General features: G+C 47.1%; 1 protein-coding gene across 4 annotated transcripts in view; it reads right to left on the bottom strand.

The window, feature by feature from the left end:
- Positions 1 to 20,064, bottom strand: part of ARID4A (AT-rich interaction domain 4A) — a 201,586-nt gene that overhangs the window by 129,667 nt on the left and 51,855 nt on the right. For all 4 annotated transcript variants that reach the window (XM_063947995.1, XM_063947996.1, XM_063947994.1 and 1 more), the window contains exons 9-10: positions 19,312 to 19,391; positions 15,845 to 15,918 (exon numbers count right to left, since the gene is read on the bottom strand). In XM_063947995.1, coding sequence (XP_063804065.1) covers positions 15,845 to 15,918; positions 19,312 to 19,391 — 154 coding nt within the window. The remainder of the gene's footprint in view (positions 1 to 15,844; positions 15,919 to 19,311; positions 19,392 to 20,064) is intronic.

The following is a 20,064-nucleotide window of genomic DNA, read 5'->3' as shown; positions in this document are numbered from 1 at the left end:
GGTTTTAATGCCAACAGAGGGATTAGCCCCTGTTAGCTACATTACCAGCGTCGGGGTGATCGTGCTGGCCAAGGATACCCCTTAGCCACGTCTACAGTAAACTGTTGCTGAGCCTTCCTGGAGCACAGCCTGATAGAGCTGCGCTCCCACCCTTATGCCGCCATTCCCAACAGCGACCCGCTAACCGGGTCGCCGGCGTTGAACTCACCACTCTTCTTTCTTCTGGCTCTGTTAGGGGGTGGCGGCCGTGCTGCGGGAGTGAGCGGTCGCCTCGTGGGCTTGCGATTAGCACCCTCAGGAGCTCAGTGTCCTGTCAGCAGAGATAGAGAACCATTAACTTCGAGAGTTGGTTCCTACTCCCCCCCCTAAGTCCCACGAAGCAGGAAAGCTGTTGCCAGCAGAATTCCTGTACCCAATAACTCTTAGAAAACAACAAAACTAGAAAAACTCCTAGGAGCTCCCCTAGCTGTGACCGGCTCCTCCAGGCACATTTTCTAAACTGAGTCTGGTAGGAGGGGCATAGAGGGAGAAGCCAGCCCACACTATTAAACTCTTAAAGTGTCAGTGGCTCCCAAAGAACCCATCTATACACCATGGTCCTAAATGGACCCCAGCATCCTCTAGGACGGAAGAGAAACTAGCTCTGGTGGATGTCAATCATAAAATATGTGGACAAACAGAAGCAAATCTTGTCCCTCACTACACAATTAAACCTAAAGGATGACATACTGTATAAAACACAATTTACTCAATTTAATATTTCTTTCTAAATTTCTCAATAAGAAACTTTTGGCCTAGGGGTGGCGTGAAAAAAATTCTGATACTCTAGGGCACTGGGACTCAGTGTTTGGGAACCAATGCTGTAGGCCATCGTAATATGGTGCGGTTTCGGAAAACGTGCAATTTTTACAGCAAATTTGCACATTTTCCAAAAATCGCAAATGTAATAGCTTGCGATTTTGTTTTTTAAAAAAAAAAAACGCAAATTTTGAACATTTTTCACTTGCACACAAAACCTTACCAAAAATTGCCAGAATAATAGACCAGGTTTAGACTGGCAATTTTTGGAGAAGCATGCACAGATCCGTGTGATCCGTGCATGCTTCTGTATGGAACAATAAAGAAAGTGTTAAAAATTAAAACAAAAAAACGATGTGCAGATTCCCCGCAAAGGCATAACCAGCCCCGGGCTCTTTGAGCCGGTCCTGGTAGCAAAAATACAGGGGGGGGGGGGGGGGGGGGGAATTGACTGGGGTTTCCCGTATTTAAGCAACCAGCACCGGGATCTTGGACTGGTCCTGTTTCCAAAAATACAGGGGACAAAAGAAGTAGGGGTCCCCCCGTATTTTTGAAACCAGCACAGGGCTCCACTAGCCAGGGAGGTGATGCCGCAGCCGGGGAACACTTTTATATAGGTCCCTGCGGCCAAAGCATCACAAACCCCCAACTAGTCACCTCTGGCCGGGGTTCCCTGGGGGAGTGGGGACCCCTCAAATAAAGGGGTACCCTCCTTTAGGCACCCAAGGGGCAGAGATAAAGCCCGAGGCTGTCCCCTCCATCTGTAGGCTGTGGATGGAGGGCTGATAGCCGTGAGAGTGTTAAAAAGAATATTGTCTTTTTTGCTGTGGAACTACAAGTCCCAGCAAGCCTCCCAGGTATGCTTGTACTTTGAGAACCACAAGTGCCAGCATGTGGGAAATTAAAGGGCCCGCTGGTACCTGTAGTTCCACAACAAATGAAATACCACACAAAAGACAAGACACACACACACACACACACCTTGAAAGTAAAAATTTACACACTCTCCTATATCCCACGCCGCCATTTACGTCCCCTTGTCCAAGTAGGATCCATTAGGGTACCTGTGTTAACAAAAAATATGCTCACCAAAAATCTTGTGTAGATCTGTCCTCTTCGATCCATGTAGGCATCCCAGGGGTTAAAAAAAAAAAAATGCAGTCATCCGAACCAACGAACATGTAGAAGTGTGTGTGTAAACATACACTTCTACTATGCCAATGAGGAACCTCTACCGATATATCAATAGAGGGTACCGCCGGCCAATCAGGAGCTGCTGCCGCAGCAGCAGCTTCCTGATTGGCTCTATGTTGCTAGGGTACAGCCAATAGCGGCTTCCCCAGTGTAATGAATGGCGACGCTATGCGCCATTCATTACTAGGCTGTGTGACGCTTAACTGATTTAACCGCAAGGATCAGCATCAACTGACCTTGTGGTTTCCCCACAAATCACAAGGTCAATTGATGCTGACCCTTGCGGTTACATCAATTAAGCGTCACACAGCCTAGTAATGAATGGCGCATAGTGTCGCCATTCATTACACTGGGGAAGCCACTATTGGCTGTACCCTAGCAACATAGAGCCAATCAGGAAGCTGCTGCGATAGCAGCTCCTGATTGGCTGGCGGTACCCCCTATTGATATAACTATCGGTAGAGGTTCCTCATTGGCATAGTAGAAGTGTATGTTTACACATACACTTCTACATGTTCGTTGGTTCGGGTGATTGCGTTTTTTTATTTTAACCTCTGGGATGCCTACATGGAACGAAGAGGACAGATCTACACAAGATTTTTGGAGAGTATATTTTTTTGTTAAAACAGGTAGCCTAATGCATACTACTTGGACAAGGGGACGTGAATGGCGGTGTGGGATGTAGGTAAGTATGTGTGAGTGTGTAAATACACTTTTACTTTCAAGGTGTGTGTGTGTGTGTGTGTGTGTGTGTTTTTGGGATATTTCTTTTGTTGTGGAACTACAGGTACCAGCGGGCCCTTTAATCCCCTGCATGCTGGTACTTGTGGTTCTCCAAGAACCAGCATGCGGGGGAGGCTTGCTGGGACTTGCAGTTCCACAGCAAACGACAATATTCTTTATAACACTTTCACGACTATCAGCCCTCCATCCACAGCCCACGGATGGAGGGGACAGCCCCGGGCTTCATCACTGGCCCTTGGGTGCCTGGAGGGGGGGGGGGGGGGGGGGACCCCTTTATTTAAGGGGTCCCCACTCACCAAGGGAACCCCGATCAGGGGTGACTAGTTGGGAGGTTTGTGATGCTTTGGCCACAGGGACCTACTGTACATAAAAGTGTTCCCCGGCTGCAGCATCTCCTCCCTGGCTAGTGGAGCCCAGTGCTGGTTTCAAAAATACGGGGGACCCCTACTTCTTTTGTCCCCTGTATTTTTGGAACAAGGACCGGTCCAAGAGTCTGGTGCTAGTTGTTTAAATATGGGGAACCCCAGTCAATCCCCCCCCTTCCTAATTTTTGCAACCAGGACCGGCTCAAAGAGCCCGAGGCTGGTTATGCTTTTGCAGGGGACCTGCACATCGTTTTTTCTAAAAAAAAAAATTAACACTTTCTTTACTTTCACAGACAGCAGCATGCACGGATCTCACTGATCTGTGCATGCTTCTGACTAAGTAATAAAAACATGACCAAAAACCGCATGTTATTACGAAAAAAACAAAAACAAATTTTTCCTTTACTAAAAATCGCATGCAAATTCTGTTTAAACCTTAAAATTCGCACCGTTACATTTGCGATTTTTAATAAAAAAAATCACAAATTACAAACATGCGATTTGGTGCGATTTTTTTTAGACACCTAAAAAAAAATCTCACCTTATTACATTTAGCCCTATATAGTGATGAGTGCTGGAGTATTTCACTGCACAATAATACTCCTGGATAATATAATGTGCAAACTGTCCTGCTTTGTCACAATGCTTATATACCAATAGCTAGGTCTGCACTACTTCATACCAGTTCTAACACACATATATACAAATCCCTCACACGGCAGTTCAGTATCTAGGTTCCAGTTGAAGTAACGGTATTATAACAGTGCTCTAGAAGAAAAGAACATGACAGAAACAGTGGTGACTAGGACTAATGCCAGATTTATTAAGCCTTGGAGAGTGATAAATAGCACGGTGAAAAAGTACCAACCAATCAGCTTTTAACTGTCATTTTTCAAACCCAGCCTGGAACATGGCAGTTAGGAGATGATTAGCTGGTACTTTATCACCGTGCTAGTTATCACTATCCAAGGCTTGATAAATGAGCCCCTAAGTGTTTCTAGTATCAAGAGCAGACTGTCCCAGAGGACAGAAAATAAGAATTTACTTACCGATAATTCTATTTCTCATAGTCCGTAGTGGATGCTGGGAACTCCGTAAGGACCATGGGGAATAGCGGCTCCGCAGGAGACTGGGCACAAAAAGTAAAAGCTTTAGACTAGCTGGTGTGCACTGGCTCCTCCCCCTATGACCCTCCTCCAAGCCTCAGTTAAGATACTGTGCCCGGACGAGCGTACATAATAAAGAAGGATCTTGAATCCCGGGTAAGACTCATACCAGCCACACCAATCACACCGTACAACTCGTGATCTGAACCCAGTTAACAGTATGATAACCGTAGGAGCCTCTGAAAAGATGGCTTCCAACAATAAACAACCCGATTTGTTTGTAACAATAACTATATACAAGTATTGCAGACAATCCGCACTTGGGATGGGCGCCCAGCATCCACTACGGACTATGAGAAATAGAATTATCGGTAAGTAAATTCTTATTTTCTCTGACGTCCTAGTGGATGCTGGGAACTCCGTAAGGACCATGGGGATTATACCAAAGCTCCCAAACGGGCGGGAGAGTGCGGATGACTCTGCAGCACCGAATGAGAGAACTCCAGGTCCTCCTCAGCCAGGGTATCAAATTTGTAGAATTTAGCAAACGTGTTTGCCCCTGACCAAGTAGCTGCTCGGCAAAGTTGTAAAGCCGAGACCCCTCGGGCAGCCGCCCAAGATGAGCCCACCTTCCTTGTGGAATGGGCTTTTACAGATTTTGGCTGTGGCAGGCCTGCCACAGAATGTGCAAGTTGAATTGTACTACAAATCCAACGAGCAATCGTCTGCTTAGAAGCAGGAGCACCCAGCTTGTTGGGTGCATACAGTATAAACAGCGAGTCAGATTTCCTGACTCCAGCCGTCCTGGAAACATATATTTTCAGGGCCCTGACTACGTCCAGCAACTTGGAGTCCTCCAAGTCCCTAGTAGCCACAGGTACCACAATAGGTTGATTCATGTGAAACGCTGAAACCACCTTAGGGAGAAATTGAGGACGAGTCCTCAATTCCGCCCTATCCGAATGAAATATCAGGTAAGGGCTTTTATAGGATAAAGCCGCCAATTCTGATACGCGCCTGGCTGAAGCCAGGGCCAACAGCATTACCACTTTCCATGTGAGATATTTCAAATCCACTGTGGCAAGTGGTTCAAACCAATGTGATTTTAGGAACCCTAAAACTACATTGAGATCCCAAGGTGCCACTGGAGGCACAAAAGGAGGCTGTATATGCAGTACCCCTTTGACAAACGTCTGAACTTCAGGCACTGAAGCCAGTTCTTTCTGGAAGAAGATCGACAGGGCCGAAATTTGAACCTTAATGGATCCTAATTTTAGGCCCATAGACAATCCTTGCCTTTTTCCTTCAGGATCCGGCGTTCAACCGCCATGCCGTCAAACGCAGCCGCGGTAAGTCTTGGAACAGACAAGGTCCCTGCTGGAGCAGGTCCTTCCTTAGAGGTAGAGGCCACGGGTCCTCCGTGAGCATCTCTTGCAGCTCCGGGTACCAAGTTCTTCTTGGCCAATCCGGAGCCACGAGTATCGTTCTTACTCCTCTCCTTCTTATGATTCTCAGTACTTTTGGTATGAGAGGAAGAGGAGGGAACACATATACCGACTGGAACACCCACGGAGTTACCAAAGCGCCCACCGCTATTGCCTGAGGGTCCCTTGACCTGGCGCAATATCTGTCCAGTTTCTTGTTGAGACGGGACGCCATCATGTCCACCTTTGGTTTTTCCCAACGGTTTACAATCACTTGGAAGACTTCTGGATGAAGTCCCCACTCCCCCGGGTGGAGGTCGTGTCTGCTGAGGAAGTCTGCTTCCCAGTTGTCCACTCCCGGAATGAACACTGCTGACAGTGCTATCACATGATTTTCCGCCCAGCGGAGAATCCTTGCAGCTTCTGCCATTGCCCTCCTGCTTCTTGTGCCGCCCTGTCTGTTTACGTGGGCGACAGCCGTGATGTTGTCCGACTGGATCAATACCGGTTGACCCTGAAGCAGAGGCCTTGCTTGACTTAGGGCATTGTAAATGGCCCTTAGCTCTAGGATATTTATGTGAAGAGACGTTTCCATGCTTGACCACAAGCCCTGGAAATTTCTTCCCTGTGTGACTGCTCCCCAGCCTCTCAGGCTGGCATCCGTGGTTACCAGCATCCAATCCTGAATGCCGAATCTGCGGCCCTCTAGAAGATGAGCCTTCTGTAACCACCACAGGAGAGATACCCTTGTCCTTGGAGATAGGGTTATCCGCTGATGCATCTGAAGATGCGATCCGGACCATTTGTCCAGCAGATCCCACTGAAAAGTTCTTGCATGGAATCTTCCGAATGGAATCGCTTCGTAAGAAGCCACCATTTTTCCCAGGACTCTCGTGCACTGATGCACTGACACTTGTCCTGGTTTTAGGAGGTTCCTGACTAGCTCGGATAACTCCCTGGCCTTCTCCTCCGGGAGAAACACCTTTTTCTGGACTGTGTCCAGAATCATCCCTAGGAACAGTAGACGTGTTGTTGGAATCAGCTGTGATTTTGGGATATTTAGAATCCACCCGTGCTGACGTAGCACTACCTGAGATAGTGCTACTCCGACCTCTAACTGTTCCCTGGACCTTGCCCTTATCAGGAGATCGTCCAAGTAAGGGATAATTAATACGCCTTTTCTTCGAAGAAGAATCATCATTTCGGCCATTACCTTGGTAAAGACCCGTGGTGCCGTGGACAATCCAAACGGCAGCGTCTGAAACTGATAATGACAGTTTTGTATCACAAACCTGAGGTACCCTTGGTGAGAAGGGTAGATTGGGACATGGAGATAAGCATCCTTGATGTCTAGAGATACCATATAGTCCCCTTCTTCCAGGTTCGCTATCACTGCTCTGAGTGACTCCATCTTGAATTTGAACCTTTTTATGTAAGTGTTCAAAGATTTTAGATTTAAAATTGGTCTCACCGAGCCGTCCGGCTTCGGTACCACAAACAGCGTGGAATAATACCCCTTTCCCTGTTGTAGGAGGGGTACCTTGATTATCACCTGCTGGGAATACAGCTTGTGAATAGCTTCCAATACTGCCTCCCTGTCGGAGGGAGACGTTGGTAGAGCAGACTTCAGGAACCGGCGAGGGGGAGACGTCTCGAATTCCAATTTGTACCCCTGTGATACTACCTGTAGGATCCAGGGGTCCACTTGCGAGTGAGCCCACTGCGCGCTGAAATTCTTGAGACGGCCCCCCACCGTGCCCGAGTCTGCTTGCAGAGCCCCAGCGTCATGCTGAGGACTTGGCAGAAGCGGGGGAGGGCTTCTGCTCCTGGGAAGAGGCTGCATGGTGCAGTCTTTTTCCCCTTCCTCTGCCCCGGGGCAGGAACGAGCGGCCTTTTTCCCTCTTGCCCTTATAGGGACGAAAGGACTGGGTTTGAAAAGACGTTGTCTTTTTCTGCTGAGAGGTGACCTGGGGTAAAAAGGTGGATTTTCCAGCCGTTGCTGTGGCCACCAGGTCCGATAGACCGACCCCAAATAACTCCTCCCCTTTATACGGCAATACTTCCATATGTCGTTTGGAATCCGCATCACCTGACCACTGTCGCGTCCATAACGTTCTTCTGGCAGAAATGGACATCGCACTTACTCTAGATGCCAGGGTGCAAATATCCCTCTGTGCATCTCGCATATATAGTAATGCATCCTTTAAATGCTCTATAGTTAATAATATACTGTCCCTATCCAGGGTATCAATATTTTCAGTCAGGGAATCCGACCAAGCCACTCCAGCGCTGCACATCCAGGCTGAGGCGATCGCTGGTCGCAGTATAACACCGGTATGTGTGTATATACCTTTTAAGATATTTTCCAGCCTTCTATCAGCTGGTTCCTTGAGAGCGGCCGTATCAGGAGACGGTAACGCCACTTGTTTTGATAAGCGTGTGAGCGCCTTATCTACCCTAGGGGGTGTTTCCCAACGTGCCCTAACCTCTGGCGGGAAAGGGTATAGTGCCAATAATTTATTAGAAATCAGCAGTTTTTTTATCGGGGGAAACCCACGCTTTATCACACACCTCATTTAATTCATCTGACTCAGGAAAAACCACCGATAGTTTTTTCACACCCCACATAATACCCTTTTTTGTGGTACTTGTAGTGTCAGAAATGTTCAATGCCTCCTTCATTGCCGTGATCATGTAACGTGTGGCCCTACTGGACATTACGTTTGTCTCGTCACCGTCGACACTGGATTCAGTATCCGTGTCAGGGTCTGTGTCGATCATCTGAGGTAACGGGCGTTTTAGCGCCCCTGACGGTGTCTGAGACGCCTGAACAGGCACTAATTGATTTGTCGGCTGTCTCATGTCGTCAACAGTTTTTTGCAAAGTGCTGACATTGTCACGTAATTCTTTAATTACTACCATCCAGTCAGGTGTCGACTCCCTAGGGGGTGACATCACTAACACAGGCAATTGCTCTGCTTCCACATCATTTTCCTCCTCATACACGTCGACACAATCGTACCGACACCCAGCACACACACAGGGAATGCTCTGATAGAGGACAGGACCCCACTAGCCCTTTGGGGAGACAGAGTGAGAGTTTGCCAGCACACACCAGAGCGCTATATATATACAGGGATAACCTTATATAAGTGTTACTCCCTGTTATAGCTGCTGTATTTATATATTAGCTGCCAATAGTGCCCCCCTCTCTGTTTTACCCTGTTTCTGTAGTGCAGGACTGCAGGGGAGAGTCAGGGAGCCGTCCTTCCAGCGGAGCTGTGAAAGAAAATGGCGCTTGTGTGCTGAGGAGAAAGGCTCCGCCCCCTTCACGGCGGCCTTTTCTCCCGCTTTTTTCAGGAAACTGGCAGGGGATAAATGCATCCATATAGCCCAGGAGCTATATGTGATGCATTTTTTTTAGCCATATAAGGTTTTTATATCGTTTTTATTGCGTCTCAGGGCGCTACCCCCCAGCGCCCTGCACCCTCAGTGACCGGAGTGTGAAGTGTGCTGAGAGCAATGGCGCACAGCTGCAGTGCTGTGCGCTACCTTATTTGAAGACAGGAACGTCTTCTGCCGCCGCTTTCTCCGGACCTCTTCGCTCTTCTGGCTCTGTAAGGGGGCTGGCGGCGCCGCTCCGGGACCCATCCAGGCTGAACCTGTGATCGTCCCTCTGGAGCTAATGTCCAGTAGCCAAGAAGCCCAATCCACTCTGCAGTCAGGCGAGTTCGCTTCTTCTCCCCTTAGTCCCACGATGCAGTGAGCCTGTTGCCAGCAGGACTCACTGAAAATAAAAAACCTATTTAAACTTTTACTTCTAAGCAGCTCAGGAGAGCCACCTAGCTTGCACCCTTCTCGTTCGGGCACAAAAATCTTTACTGAGGCTTGGAGGAGGGTCATAGGGGGAGGAGCCAGTGCACACCAGCTAGTCTAAAGCTTTTACTTTTTGTGCCCAGTCTCCTGCGGAGCCGCTATTCCCCATGGTCCTTTCCGAGTCCCCAGCATCCACTAGGACGTCAGAGAAATATGTCTTTACACATCATTTTATTCTGAATATCACATTGCTGGGAACTGGCAGGCAGGGGTGTAGCGAGGGTAGCTCCAGTGGAGCGCGAGCTTCGGGTGCCAAAAAAGTTAGAGGGCGCGCTGCCGCCCACCACCCCCCATTCCTGTGGGCCACTGTACTGGCAGCCACAGTGCAGGAGGAGGGGAAGCAGAGGGGCACACACTGACTCGGAGACTAGGTAGGGAACAGGGCAGGCCAGAGGCGATAGCGGGAGAGACTGACAGCTCTGGCCACTCTCTTTATAGTGCTGTGAGGCAGTAATGCTAACCATTAAACAGTCAGTACTGCCATTTTAAACATGGGGGGCACCCAAAGGAAACTTTTGCCCTGGGCTCCACAAGGTCTGGAACCGGCCCTGTCACCAATTTAAAATAAGAATTTACTTACCGATAATTCTATTTCTCGGAGTCCGTAGTGGATGCTGGGGTTCCTGAAAGGACCATGGGGGGATAGCGGCTCCGCAGGAGACAGGGCACAAAAAGTAAAGCTTTAGGATCAGGTGGTGTGCACTGGCTCCTCCCCCTATGACCCTCCTCCAAGCCTCAGTTAGGTACTGTGCCCGGACGAGCGTACACAATAAGGAAGGATTTATGAATCCCGGGTAAGACTCATACCAGCCACACCAATCACACTGTACAACCTGTGATCTGAACCCAGTTAACAGTATGATAACAGCGGAGCCTCTGAAAAGATGGCTCACAACAATAATAACCCGATTTTTGTAACTATGTACAAGTAATGCAGATAATCCGCACTTGGGATGGGCGCCCAGCATCCACTACGGACTCCGAGAAATAGAATTATCGGTAAGTAAATTCTTATTTTCTCTATCGTCCTAGTGGATGCTGGGGTTCCTGAAAGGACCATGGGGATCATACCAAAGCTCCCAAACGGGCGGGAGAGTGCGGATGACTCTGCAGCACCGAATGAGAGAACTCCAGGTCCTCCTTAGCCAGGGTATCAAATTTGTAGGATTTTACAAACGTGTTTGCCCCTGACTAAATAGCCGCTCGGCAAAGTTGTAAAGCCGAGACCCCTCGGGCAGCCGCCCAAGATGAGCCCACCTTCCTTGTGGAATGGGCATTTACATATTTTGGCTGTGGCAGGCCTGCCACAGAATGTGCAAGCTGAATTGTATTACACATCCAACTAGCAAAAGTCTGCTTAAAAGCAAGAGCACCCAGTTTGTTGGGTGCATACAGGATAACAGCAAGTCAGTTTTCCTGACTCCAGCCGTCCTGGAACCTATATTTTCAGGGCCCTGACCACATCTAGCAACTTGGAGTCCTCCAAGTCCCTAGTAGGCGCAAGACACCACAATAAGCTGGTTCAGGTGAAACACTGACACCACCTTAGGGAGAGAACTGGGGACGAGTCCGCAGCTCTGCCCTGTCCGAATGGACAAACAGATATGGGCTTTTTTGAGAAAAAAAACACCAATTTGACACTCGCCTGGTCCAGGTCAGGTCCAAGAGCATGTTCACTTTTCATGTGAGATGCTTCAAATCCACAGATTTGACTGGTTTTAAACCAATGTTTTTTGAGGAATCCCAGAACTACGTTGAGATCCCACAGTGCCACTGGAGGCACAAAAGGGGGTTGTATATGCAATACTCCCTTGACAAACTTCTGGACTTCAGGAACTGAAGCCAATTCTTTCTGGAAGAAAAATCGACAGGGCCGAAATTTGAACCTTAATGGACCCCAATTTGAGGCCCATAGACACTCCTGTTTGCAAGAAATGCAGGAATCGACCGAGTTGAAATTTCTTCGTGTGGCCTTCCTGGCCTCACACCACGCAACATATTTTCGCCACATGTGGTGATAATGTTGTGCGGTCACCTCCTTTCTGGCTTTGACCAGGGTAGGAATGACCTCTTCCTGAATGCCTTTTCCCTTAGGATCCGGCGTTCCACCGCCATGCCGTCAAACGCAGCTGCGGTAAGTCTTGGAACAGACATGGTACTTGCTGAAACAAGTCCCTTCTTAGCGGCAGAGGCCATAAGTCCTCTGTGAGCATCTCTTGAAGTTCCGGGTACCAAGTCCTTCTTGGCCAATCCGGAGCCATGAGTATAGTTCTTACTCCTCTACGTCTTATAATTCTCAGTACCTTAGGTATGAAAAGCAGAGGATGGAACACATACACCGACTGGTACACCCACGGTGTTACCAGAACGTCCACAGCTATTGCCTGAGGGTCTCTTAACCTGGCGCAATACCTGTCCCGTTTTTTGTTCAGACGGGACGCCATCATGTCCACCTTTGGTAATTCCCAACGGTTTACAATTATGTGGAAAACTTCCCCATGAAGTTCCCACTCTGCCGGGTGGAGGTCGTGCCTACTGAGGAAGTCTGCTTCCCAGTTTCCATTCCCGGAATGAAACACTGCTGACAGTGCTATCACATGATTTTCCGCCCAGCGAAAAGTCCTTGCAGTTTTTGCCACTGCCCTCCTGCTTCTTGTGGCGCCCTGTCTATTTACGTGGGCGACTGCCGTGATGTTTTATCCCACTGGATCAATACCGGCTGACCTTGAAGCAGAGGTCTTGCTAAACTTAGAGCATTATAAATTTACCCTTAGCTATATTTATGTGGAGAAAAATCTCCAGACTTGATCACACTCCCTGGAAATTTTTTCCTTGTGTGACTGCTCCCCAGCCTCTCGAGCTGGCCTCCGTGGTCACCAACATCCAAAACTGAATGCCGAATCTGCGGCCCTCTAGAAGATGAGCACTCTGTAACCACCACAGGAGAGACACCCTTGTCCTTGGATATAGGGTTATCCGCTGATGCATCTGAAGATGCGATCCGGACCATTTGTCCAGCAGATCCCACTGAAAAGTTCTTGCATGAAATCTGCCGACTGGAATTGCTTCGAAGGAAGTCACCATTTTTTTTACCATGGCCCTTGTGCAATGATGCACTGATTTTAGGAGGTTCCTGACTAGCTCGGATAACTCCCTGGCTTTCTCTTCCGGGAGAAACACCTTTTTCTGGACTGTGTCCAGAATCATCCCTAAGCACAGGAGACTTGTTGTCGGGATCAGCTGCGATTTTGGAATATTTAGAATCCACCCCTGCTGTTGTAACAGTATCCGAGATAGTGCTACTCCGACCTCCAACTGTTCCCTGGACTTTGCCCTTATCAGGAGATCGTCCAAGTAAGGGATAATTTAGACGCCTTTTCTTCGAAGAAGAACCATCATTTCGGCCATTACCTTGGTAAAGACCCGGGGTGCCGTAGACAATCCAAACGGCAGCGTCTGAAACTGATAGTGACAGTTCTGTACCACGAACCTGAGGTACCCTTAGTGATAAGGGCAAATTTGGGACATGGAGGTAAGCATCCCTGATGTCTCGGGACACCAGATAGTCCCCTTCTTCCCGGTTCGTTATCACTGCTCTGAGTGACTCCATCTTGATTTGAACCTTTGTAAGTGTTCAAATTTTTTTTAGATTTAGAATAGGTCTCACCTAGCCTTCTGGCTTCAGTACCACAATATAGTGTGGAATAATACCCCCTTTTCTTGTTGTAGGAGGGGTAATTTAATTATCACCTGCTGGGAATACAGCTCGTGAATTTTTTTTTTTTTCCCATACTGCCTCCTTGTCGGAGGGAGACCTTGGTAAAGCAGACTTCAGGAGCCTGCGCAGGGGAAACGTCTCGACATTCCAAACTGTACCCCTGGGATACTACTTGTAGGATCCAGGGGTCCTGTACGGTCTCAGCGTCATGCTGAGAGCTTGTCAGAAGCGGTGGAACGCTTCTGTTCCTGGGAATGGGCTGCCTGCTGCAGTCTTCTTCCCTTTCCTCTATCCCTGGGCAGATATGACTCTTATAGGGACGAAAGGACTGAAGCTGAAAAGACGGTGTCTTTTTCTGCAGAGATGTGACTTAGGGTAAAAACGGTGGATTTTCCAGCAGTTGCCGTGGCCACCAGGTCCGATGGACCGACCCCAAATAACTCCTCTTCCTTTATACGGCAATACACCTTTGTGCCGTTTGGAATCTGCATCACCTGACCACTGTCGTGTCCATAAACATCTTCTGGCAGATATGGACATCGCACTTACTCTTGATGCCAGAGTGCAAATATCCCTCTGTGCATCTCGCATATATAGAAATACATCCTTTAAATGCTCTATAGTCAATAAAATACTGTCCCTGTCAAGGGTATCAATATTTTTAGTCAGGGAATCCGACCAAGCCACCCCAGCTCTGCACATCCAGGCTGAGGCGATCGCTGGTCGCAGTATAACACCAGTATGTGTGTATATACTTTTTATGATATTTTTCCAGCCTCCTGTCAGCTGGCTCCTTGAGGACGGCCCTATCTATAGACGGTACCGCCACTTGTTCTGATAAGCGTGTGAGCGCCTTATCCACCCTAAGGGGTGTTTCCCAATGCGCCCTAACTTCTGGCGGGAAAGGGTATACCGCCCATATTTTCTATCGGGGGGAACCCACGCATCATCACACACTTCATTTAATTTATCTGATTCAGGAAAAACTACGGTAGTTTTTTTCACATCCCACATAATACCCTCTTTTGTGGTACTTGTAGTATCAGAAATATGTAACACCTCCTTCATTGCCCTTAACGTGTGGCCCTAATAAGGAATACGTTTGTTTATTCACCGTCGACACTGGATTCAGTGTCCCTGTCTGTGTCGACCGACTAAAGTAAACGGGCGTTTTAAAACCCCTGACGGTGTTTTTGAGACGTCTGGACCGGTACTAATTGTTTGTCGGCCGTCTCATGTCGTCAACCGACCTTGCCGCGTGTTGACATTATCACGTAATTCCCTAAATAAGCCATCCATTCCGGTGTCGACTCCCTAGAGAGTGACATCACCATTACAGGCAATTGCTCCGCCTCCTCACCAACATCGTCCTCATACATGTCGACACACACGTACCGACACACAGCACACACACAGAGAATGCTCTGATAGAGGACAGGACCTACTAGCCCTTTGGAGAGACAGAGGGAGAGTTTGCCAGCACACACCAAAAACGCTATAATTATATAGGGACAACCTTATATAAGTGTTTTCCCTTATAGCATCTTTTTTATATATTTCTAACGCCAAATTAGTGCCCCCCCTCTCTGTTTTAACCCTGTTTCTGTAGTGCAGTGCAGGGGAGAGCCTGGGAGCCTTCCCTCCAGCCTTTCTGTGAGGGAAAATGGCGCTGTGTGCTGAGGAGATAGGCCCCGCCCCTTTTTCGGCGGCCTCGTCTCCCGCTCTTAACGTATTCTGGCAGGGGTTAAATATCTCCATATAGCCCCCGGAGGCTATATGTGAGGTATTTTTAGCCAAAAAAGGTTTTCATTTGCCTCCCAGGGCGCCCCCCTCCCAGCGCCCTGCACCCTCAGTGACTGCCGTGTGAAGTGTGCTGAGAGGAAAATGGCGCACAGCTGCAGTGCTGTGCGCTACCTTTAGAAGACTGAGGAGTCTTCTGCCGCCGATTCTGGACCTCTTCTCGTTTCAGCATCTGCAAGGGGGCCGGCGGCGAGGCTCCGGTGACCATCCAGGCTGTACCTGTGATCGTCCCTCTGGAGCTAATGTCCAGTAGCCAAGAAGCCAATCCATCCTGCACGCAGGTGAGTTCACTTCTTCTCCCCTAAGTCCCTCGTTGCAGTGATCCTGTTGCCAGCAGGACTCACTGTAAAATAAAAAACCTAAGCTAAACTTTTCTAAGCAGCTCTTTAGGAGAGCCACCTAGATTGCACCCTTCTCGGCCGGGCACAAAAATCTAACTGAGGCTTGGAGGAGGGTCATAGGGGGAGGAGCCAGTGCACACCACCTGATCCTAAAGCTTTACTTTTTGTGCCCTGTCTCCTGCGGAGCCGCTATCCCCCCATGGTCCTTTCAGGAACCCCAGCATCCACTAGGACGATAGAGAAAATATTGTTTCTTTTCAAATGTAACATGCCACCACATGTTGGCTAGGCCCTCAATTCAGTACAGGGGAAAGGGGCGCCAAAACATGCCCTTGCTCCGGGCACCATGGCGCCTAGCTACACCTCTGCTGGCAGGACCACAGTCATATACAATATAAATACATACCTGCAAATGCATTCAGACATCAAACACAATCCAACAGTATGAGAACATTATGAAACACAATCAATCACTTACCTGGCTTTGTAGGGCACTCAGACATTAGTGCATTTATGTCAAGTTCTTCAACATCTTTCCTTGCAACTGAATGGCTAGTTTTTTTGGGGGGAGGGACAGCAAAAGACAGATTTTCAGTAAAATATAAGATTTAAAAAAAAGACAAACTTTTGTTAATGATTCTGTATGTTCCTTGAGATGCTAACAATAAAAGATATTAAAATTCTAAAAGGGGTGATTAAGTTAATTCACAGGAATGTAGCTCATCAGCGCAGTGCCCAGGATCTTATTCAATTACTCTACGCAACAGATCCTTTTTCTTGCAATAATGCCCGGGATTAACCATCCTCCAGAGCGCGATGCAGCTGTAGGTTGCGACTAGCCCCGAAGCACTACTCAACACAGATTTCTGCTCGCGCCTTAGTGAGCAGAAATATGCGATAACTGCAGTCTAGTCTCAGGAAGTAATTAAATAGCTCCTGGCCAATTAACATTGGAAGCAGAATTCACGCAAGAAATAATTAAATAGCCCCCCTGAGAGTCTGGGTGCAATTTACTAAAGAATTAATCATTCTGAAAACTTTTTCACGATGCAAAACTTTGGGGTATATTCAATTGCAGTCGAAAACTGCCGTCTGTCGAAAAGGTGGCAGTTTTTGACTTTTTAAGGTCGAATCCTGATTTGACCTATTCAAAGCTTTTCGACAAGTCGAGGCATTCGCGGGGGGGGGGGGGGGGGGGGGGGGATCGCCGGCGGGCATAAGGGGAGATCAGCGCCACAGTAGCACTGATCTCCTCTGGCTGCCGCCGGCTGTCCACACGCGGCTCGCCCCCCCTCTCCTCCTCTGGGTCCCGTCTAAATTCGACTTGAAAGAGTTGAATTTTAGATGGGATTGAATAGGGGTTGTCGGATCCATTATGACAAATACATGTCGGAATGGATCAGACTTTAATTGAATATACCCCTTTGACTCCAATAATATAAACACATGGTGGCACCGCTCCATCGACAATGACACCTAATTGTTATAGCCAACTTACCTCAGAAGAACACATGATGTGACAGCGACTTCTTACATTAATACATATAAATATTAGTACTTATTAGAAATTATACCAACAGAAAAGTATTAGGTCATAGCATAATATAGTATCGCAGGAGACATCTAGAAGTGGTTAACCAGTATGTTAGTTATTCAGGTACATGAAGAAAACCTAAACCGTTTTAGGATTGCTGATTAGTATGAGTATTTTGATAGAAAAAAAAAGAAATTAGAACAGAAAAACCGTATGTATTTTAGTATTTAAAAATCTATGTGAACATTTCTTAATAAATGGATAGCTTTTTATTAGGGATAATCCACGAGTCTAGATCAAAACTGGTTTCAAGGACACAAGTAATGTCAGGGGGAGCCAAGTGTTTGCTAGCACCAAACACTACCTGCAGATACACTTCTGTTATTCAGATCTGGACTGCGGTTATGTTTCAACCCCCCCTATATTGTTTTTTTGTGGATCCAGGTCCATCTCCAATGTTATTTATTTGTAGTTTAAGGTTTTCCTATTGCAATAGATTTTTGTTCTACCTGCTCCACTGTTTATACTGTATGACATGAAATAAGTGGCCCAGTTGAAGCTGTAAAAAGTGTTACACAGCTATGTATGCCAGGAAAATGTTAAAATTATATATTTGGTTTGTATACACCATTATGTGAAAAAAAATACATCCTCTTTCACACATATGTATCTACAGGATATAATTCTAGGCTTATGTGACAAACCAGGTTTTTCACGGTCATTTTTTTAATTGAATAATGAAAGTCAACTTATACGTAGCAAAAACAAACAAAAAAAACAAATTTCTTGCATCCTTATTAGGTCAGAAGATATTTAAGCCAGGTTCATGTAAGGAAGTGTTACCAACTCTATTTAAAAGCAGAACCTGTGTTAATATTGGTCTGGAGCAGAGTTTCCCAAACTCCGCCATCATAGTACAGGTTTTAAGGATATCCATGCTTGAGCCCAGATGGTTTAATCAAACTGATTGAGGTGCTAATTAAGTTACCTGTGCTCAAGCATGGATATCCTTTAAACCTGTACTGTAATGGTGGCATTTGGGAAACTCTGGTCTGGGGCATTCATGTCAGCATCAGGCACATTCGACTGGTCCTTCTGGACAGGGCTATGGGACCATTTTCAAAACAATTCCATGATACTACACTTAAGGGTAGATGTATTAAACCTGGAGAATTGATAAAGCAGTGATAAAGAAGTGATAAGTGGAAGGTGATAACGCACCAGCCAATCAGCTTCTAGCTGTAATTTTTCAAACCGTAATGATTGGCTGGTGCGTTATCACCTCCCACTTCTAACTTCTCCAAGCTTGATACATCTGCCCCCTAGAAACATTGGGGGTAATTCCAAGTTGATCGCAGCAGGAATTTTGATAGCAATTGGGCAAAACCATGTGCACTGCAGGGAGGGCAGATATAACATGTGCAGAGAGAGTTAGATTTGGGTGTGGTGTGTTCAATCTGCAATCTAATTTGCAGTGTAAAAATAAAGCAGCCAGTATTTACCCTGCACAGAAACAAAATAACCCACCCAAATCTAACTGTCTCTGCAAATGTTATATCTGCCCCCCCTGCAGTGCACATGGTTTTGCCCAATTGCTAAAAAAATTCCTGCTGCGATCAACTTGGAATTACTCCCATTATTCACCACACCACAGACTGTTTCTAATCTTTCCAGGAGTGGGCATTCTGGCACACACACTAACCGAATGCACTGTATAGTATGCTGAGAATATCGCTAACAACCAAATAGCTACAGCAATGCATCTTTAACAAGACAATAAATATTAAAACTTACCAACATCAGAAACAGAGCCAAATTGGCTTTTCCTGATGGTAGTAAGGCTTTAATTGTAACTTAGCCAAGAAAACAGCCCTTCTCTGGAAAATCATCTGTGGTATTTGTCACATAAGATTTTATGGGCAGTATCCTATTAGATGCAGTGATTTACAGCATGGTAGTAACAGGCTTTTTAGCTCGATAATTGCTAGTGGGCTATCCAATTACAGACGGTTTTCACCGTGCTGTAAATCACCCGTTATTGGACGATAGCACATGGGATCCGTTATAAGATCGCAAACCCATATGTTACCGTCCGATAACAGGTCTCCTGGGGCTGGTTATAGGGAATTCTGCTTTGCGTGCCTCATAATCCCCAATAAGTGCAGGCTTACAGGGCTAATTGAATAACACTTGAGGAATCCTTGAGCTGCGGTAACTCCCCACAGCTAATAGGATACCACCCTAAGACTTGGCGAGGACTAGACAGTACATTTTTGGTTGATATGTATGTAGAAAAAAAAATAGTTTAAAAGGAAAGTTGACTCTTTCTCACATGACTATTGTATGTAAGCAATCACACACACATACGTATCTACAAGTTGGTCTTAAACATTAACTGTAAAACGACTCACAATTTTGCATCTACAAAGGATCGAACCAAACACTGGTCTTTTTTCACTGTAGCATCATCACTGCAACTAGGGGCCACAACCTAATAGGAGAGAGGAAACAAAAAGAACATCATCAGTATTACTATTCAGCACTTGACTTTTTAAAAGTAAGCTTAGTAACCTAGGATCAAAATAAAATTGTTGAAATGTGTTTATTTGTAGCTATTAAACTGGTACATGTACAGGTAGTCCTCCAGAAGACCTCAGCCGACCACACCCCCACCTGAGAACTCCAGCTGTGCCTTGTGTATTGGTCACCCCATCCCCCCCCGCAATCCCCAACTCTTGCTGCTATAAGGCCCTCATAATCAGCTGCCGCAATTCCCCAACCCGCCATCACTGCCGATCTGTTGGTCAGCAATCTATCAGGGGAATCGGGGAAATTAAACGTGTTAAAAGGGCCTAATTCCTGATACTGACCGTTTTAAGTCAGGACCGGGGAAACAGGATTTTTCAACATATTTCATTTCCCCGATTCCCACAATCCGGCCGTTGGGGGATTGGGGATTTGTCCCAATACATAATCTGATGTAGTGTTCACTCTAGGCTGTTTTAGCAGGGCGCCGCGCCCTGCCCATTTGTTTAGAAGGCAAAACCCGACCTGCCCCTTTTGCGGCGCCCTGCTAGAAGAGCCGCCTGCTTCCTGCCCTCCCAGCGTGTAAAGATGCCGTGCGCATGCGCGCGGCATCCATTCACGCATTGGGAGAGAGCTGG

Source organism: Pseudophryne corroboree, chromosome 12 (assembly GCF_028390025.1).
Source record: "Pseudophryne corroboree isolate aPseCor3 chromosome 12, aPseCor3.hap2, whole genome shotgun sequence".
Taxonomy (NCBI): Eukaryota; Metazoa; Chordata; class Amphibia; order Anura; family Myobatrachidae; genus Pseudophryne; species Pseudophryne corroboree.
Note: the sequence above shows the minus strand (reverse complement) of the source record. Positions and strands in the feature narration are given on the sequence as shown.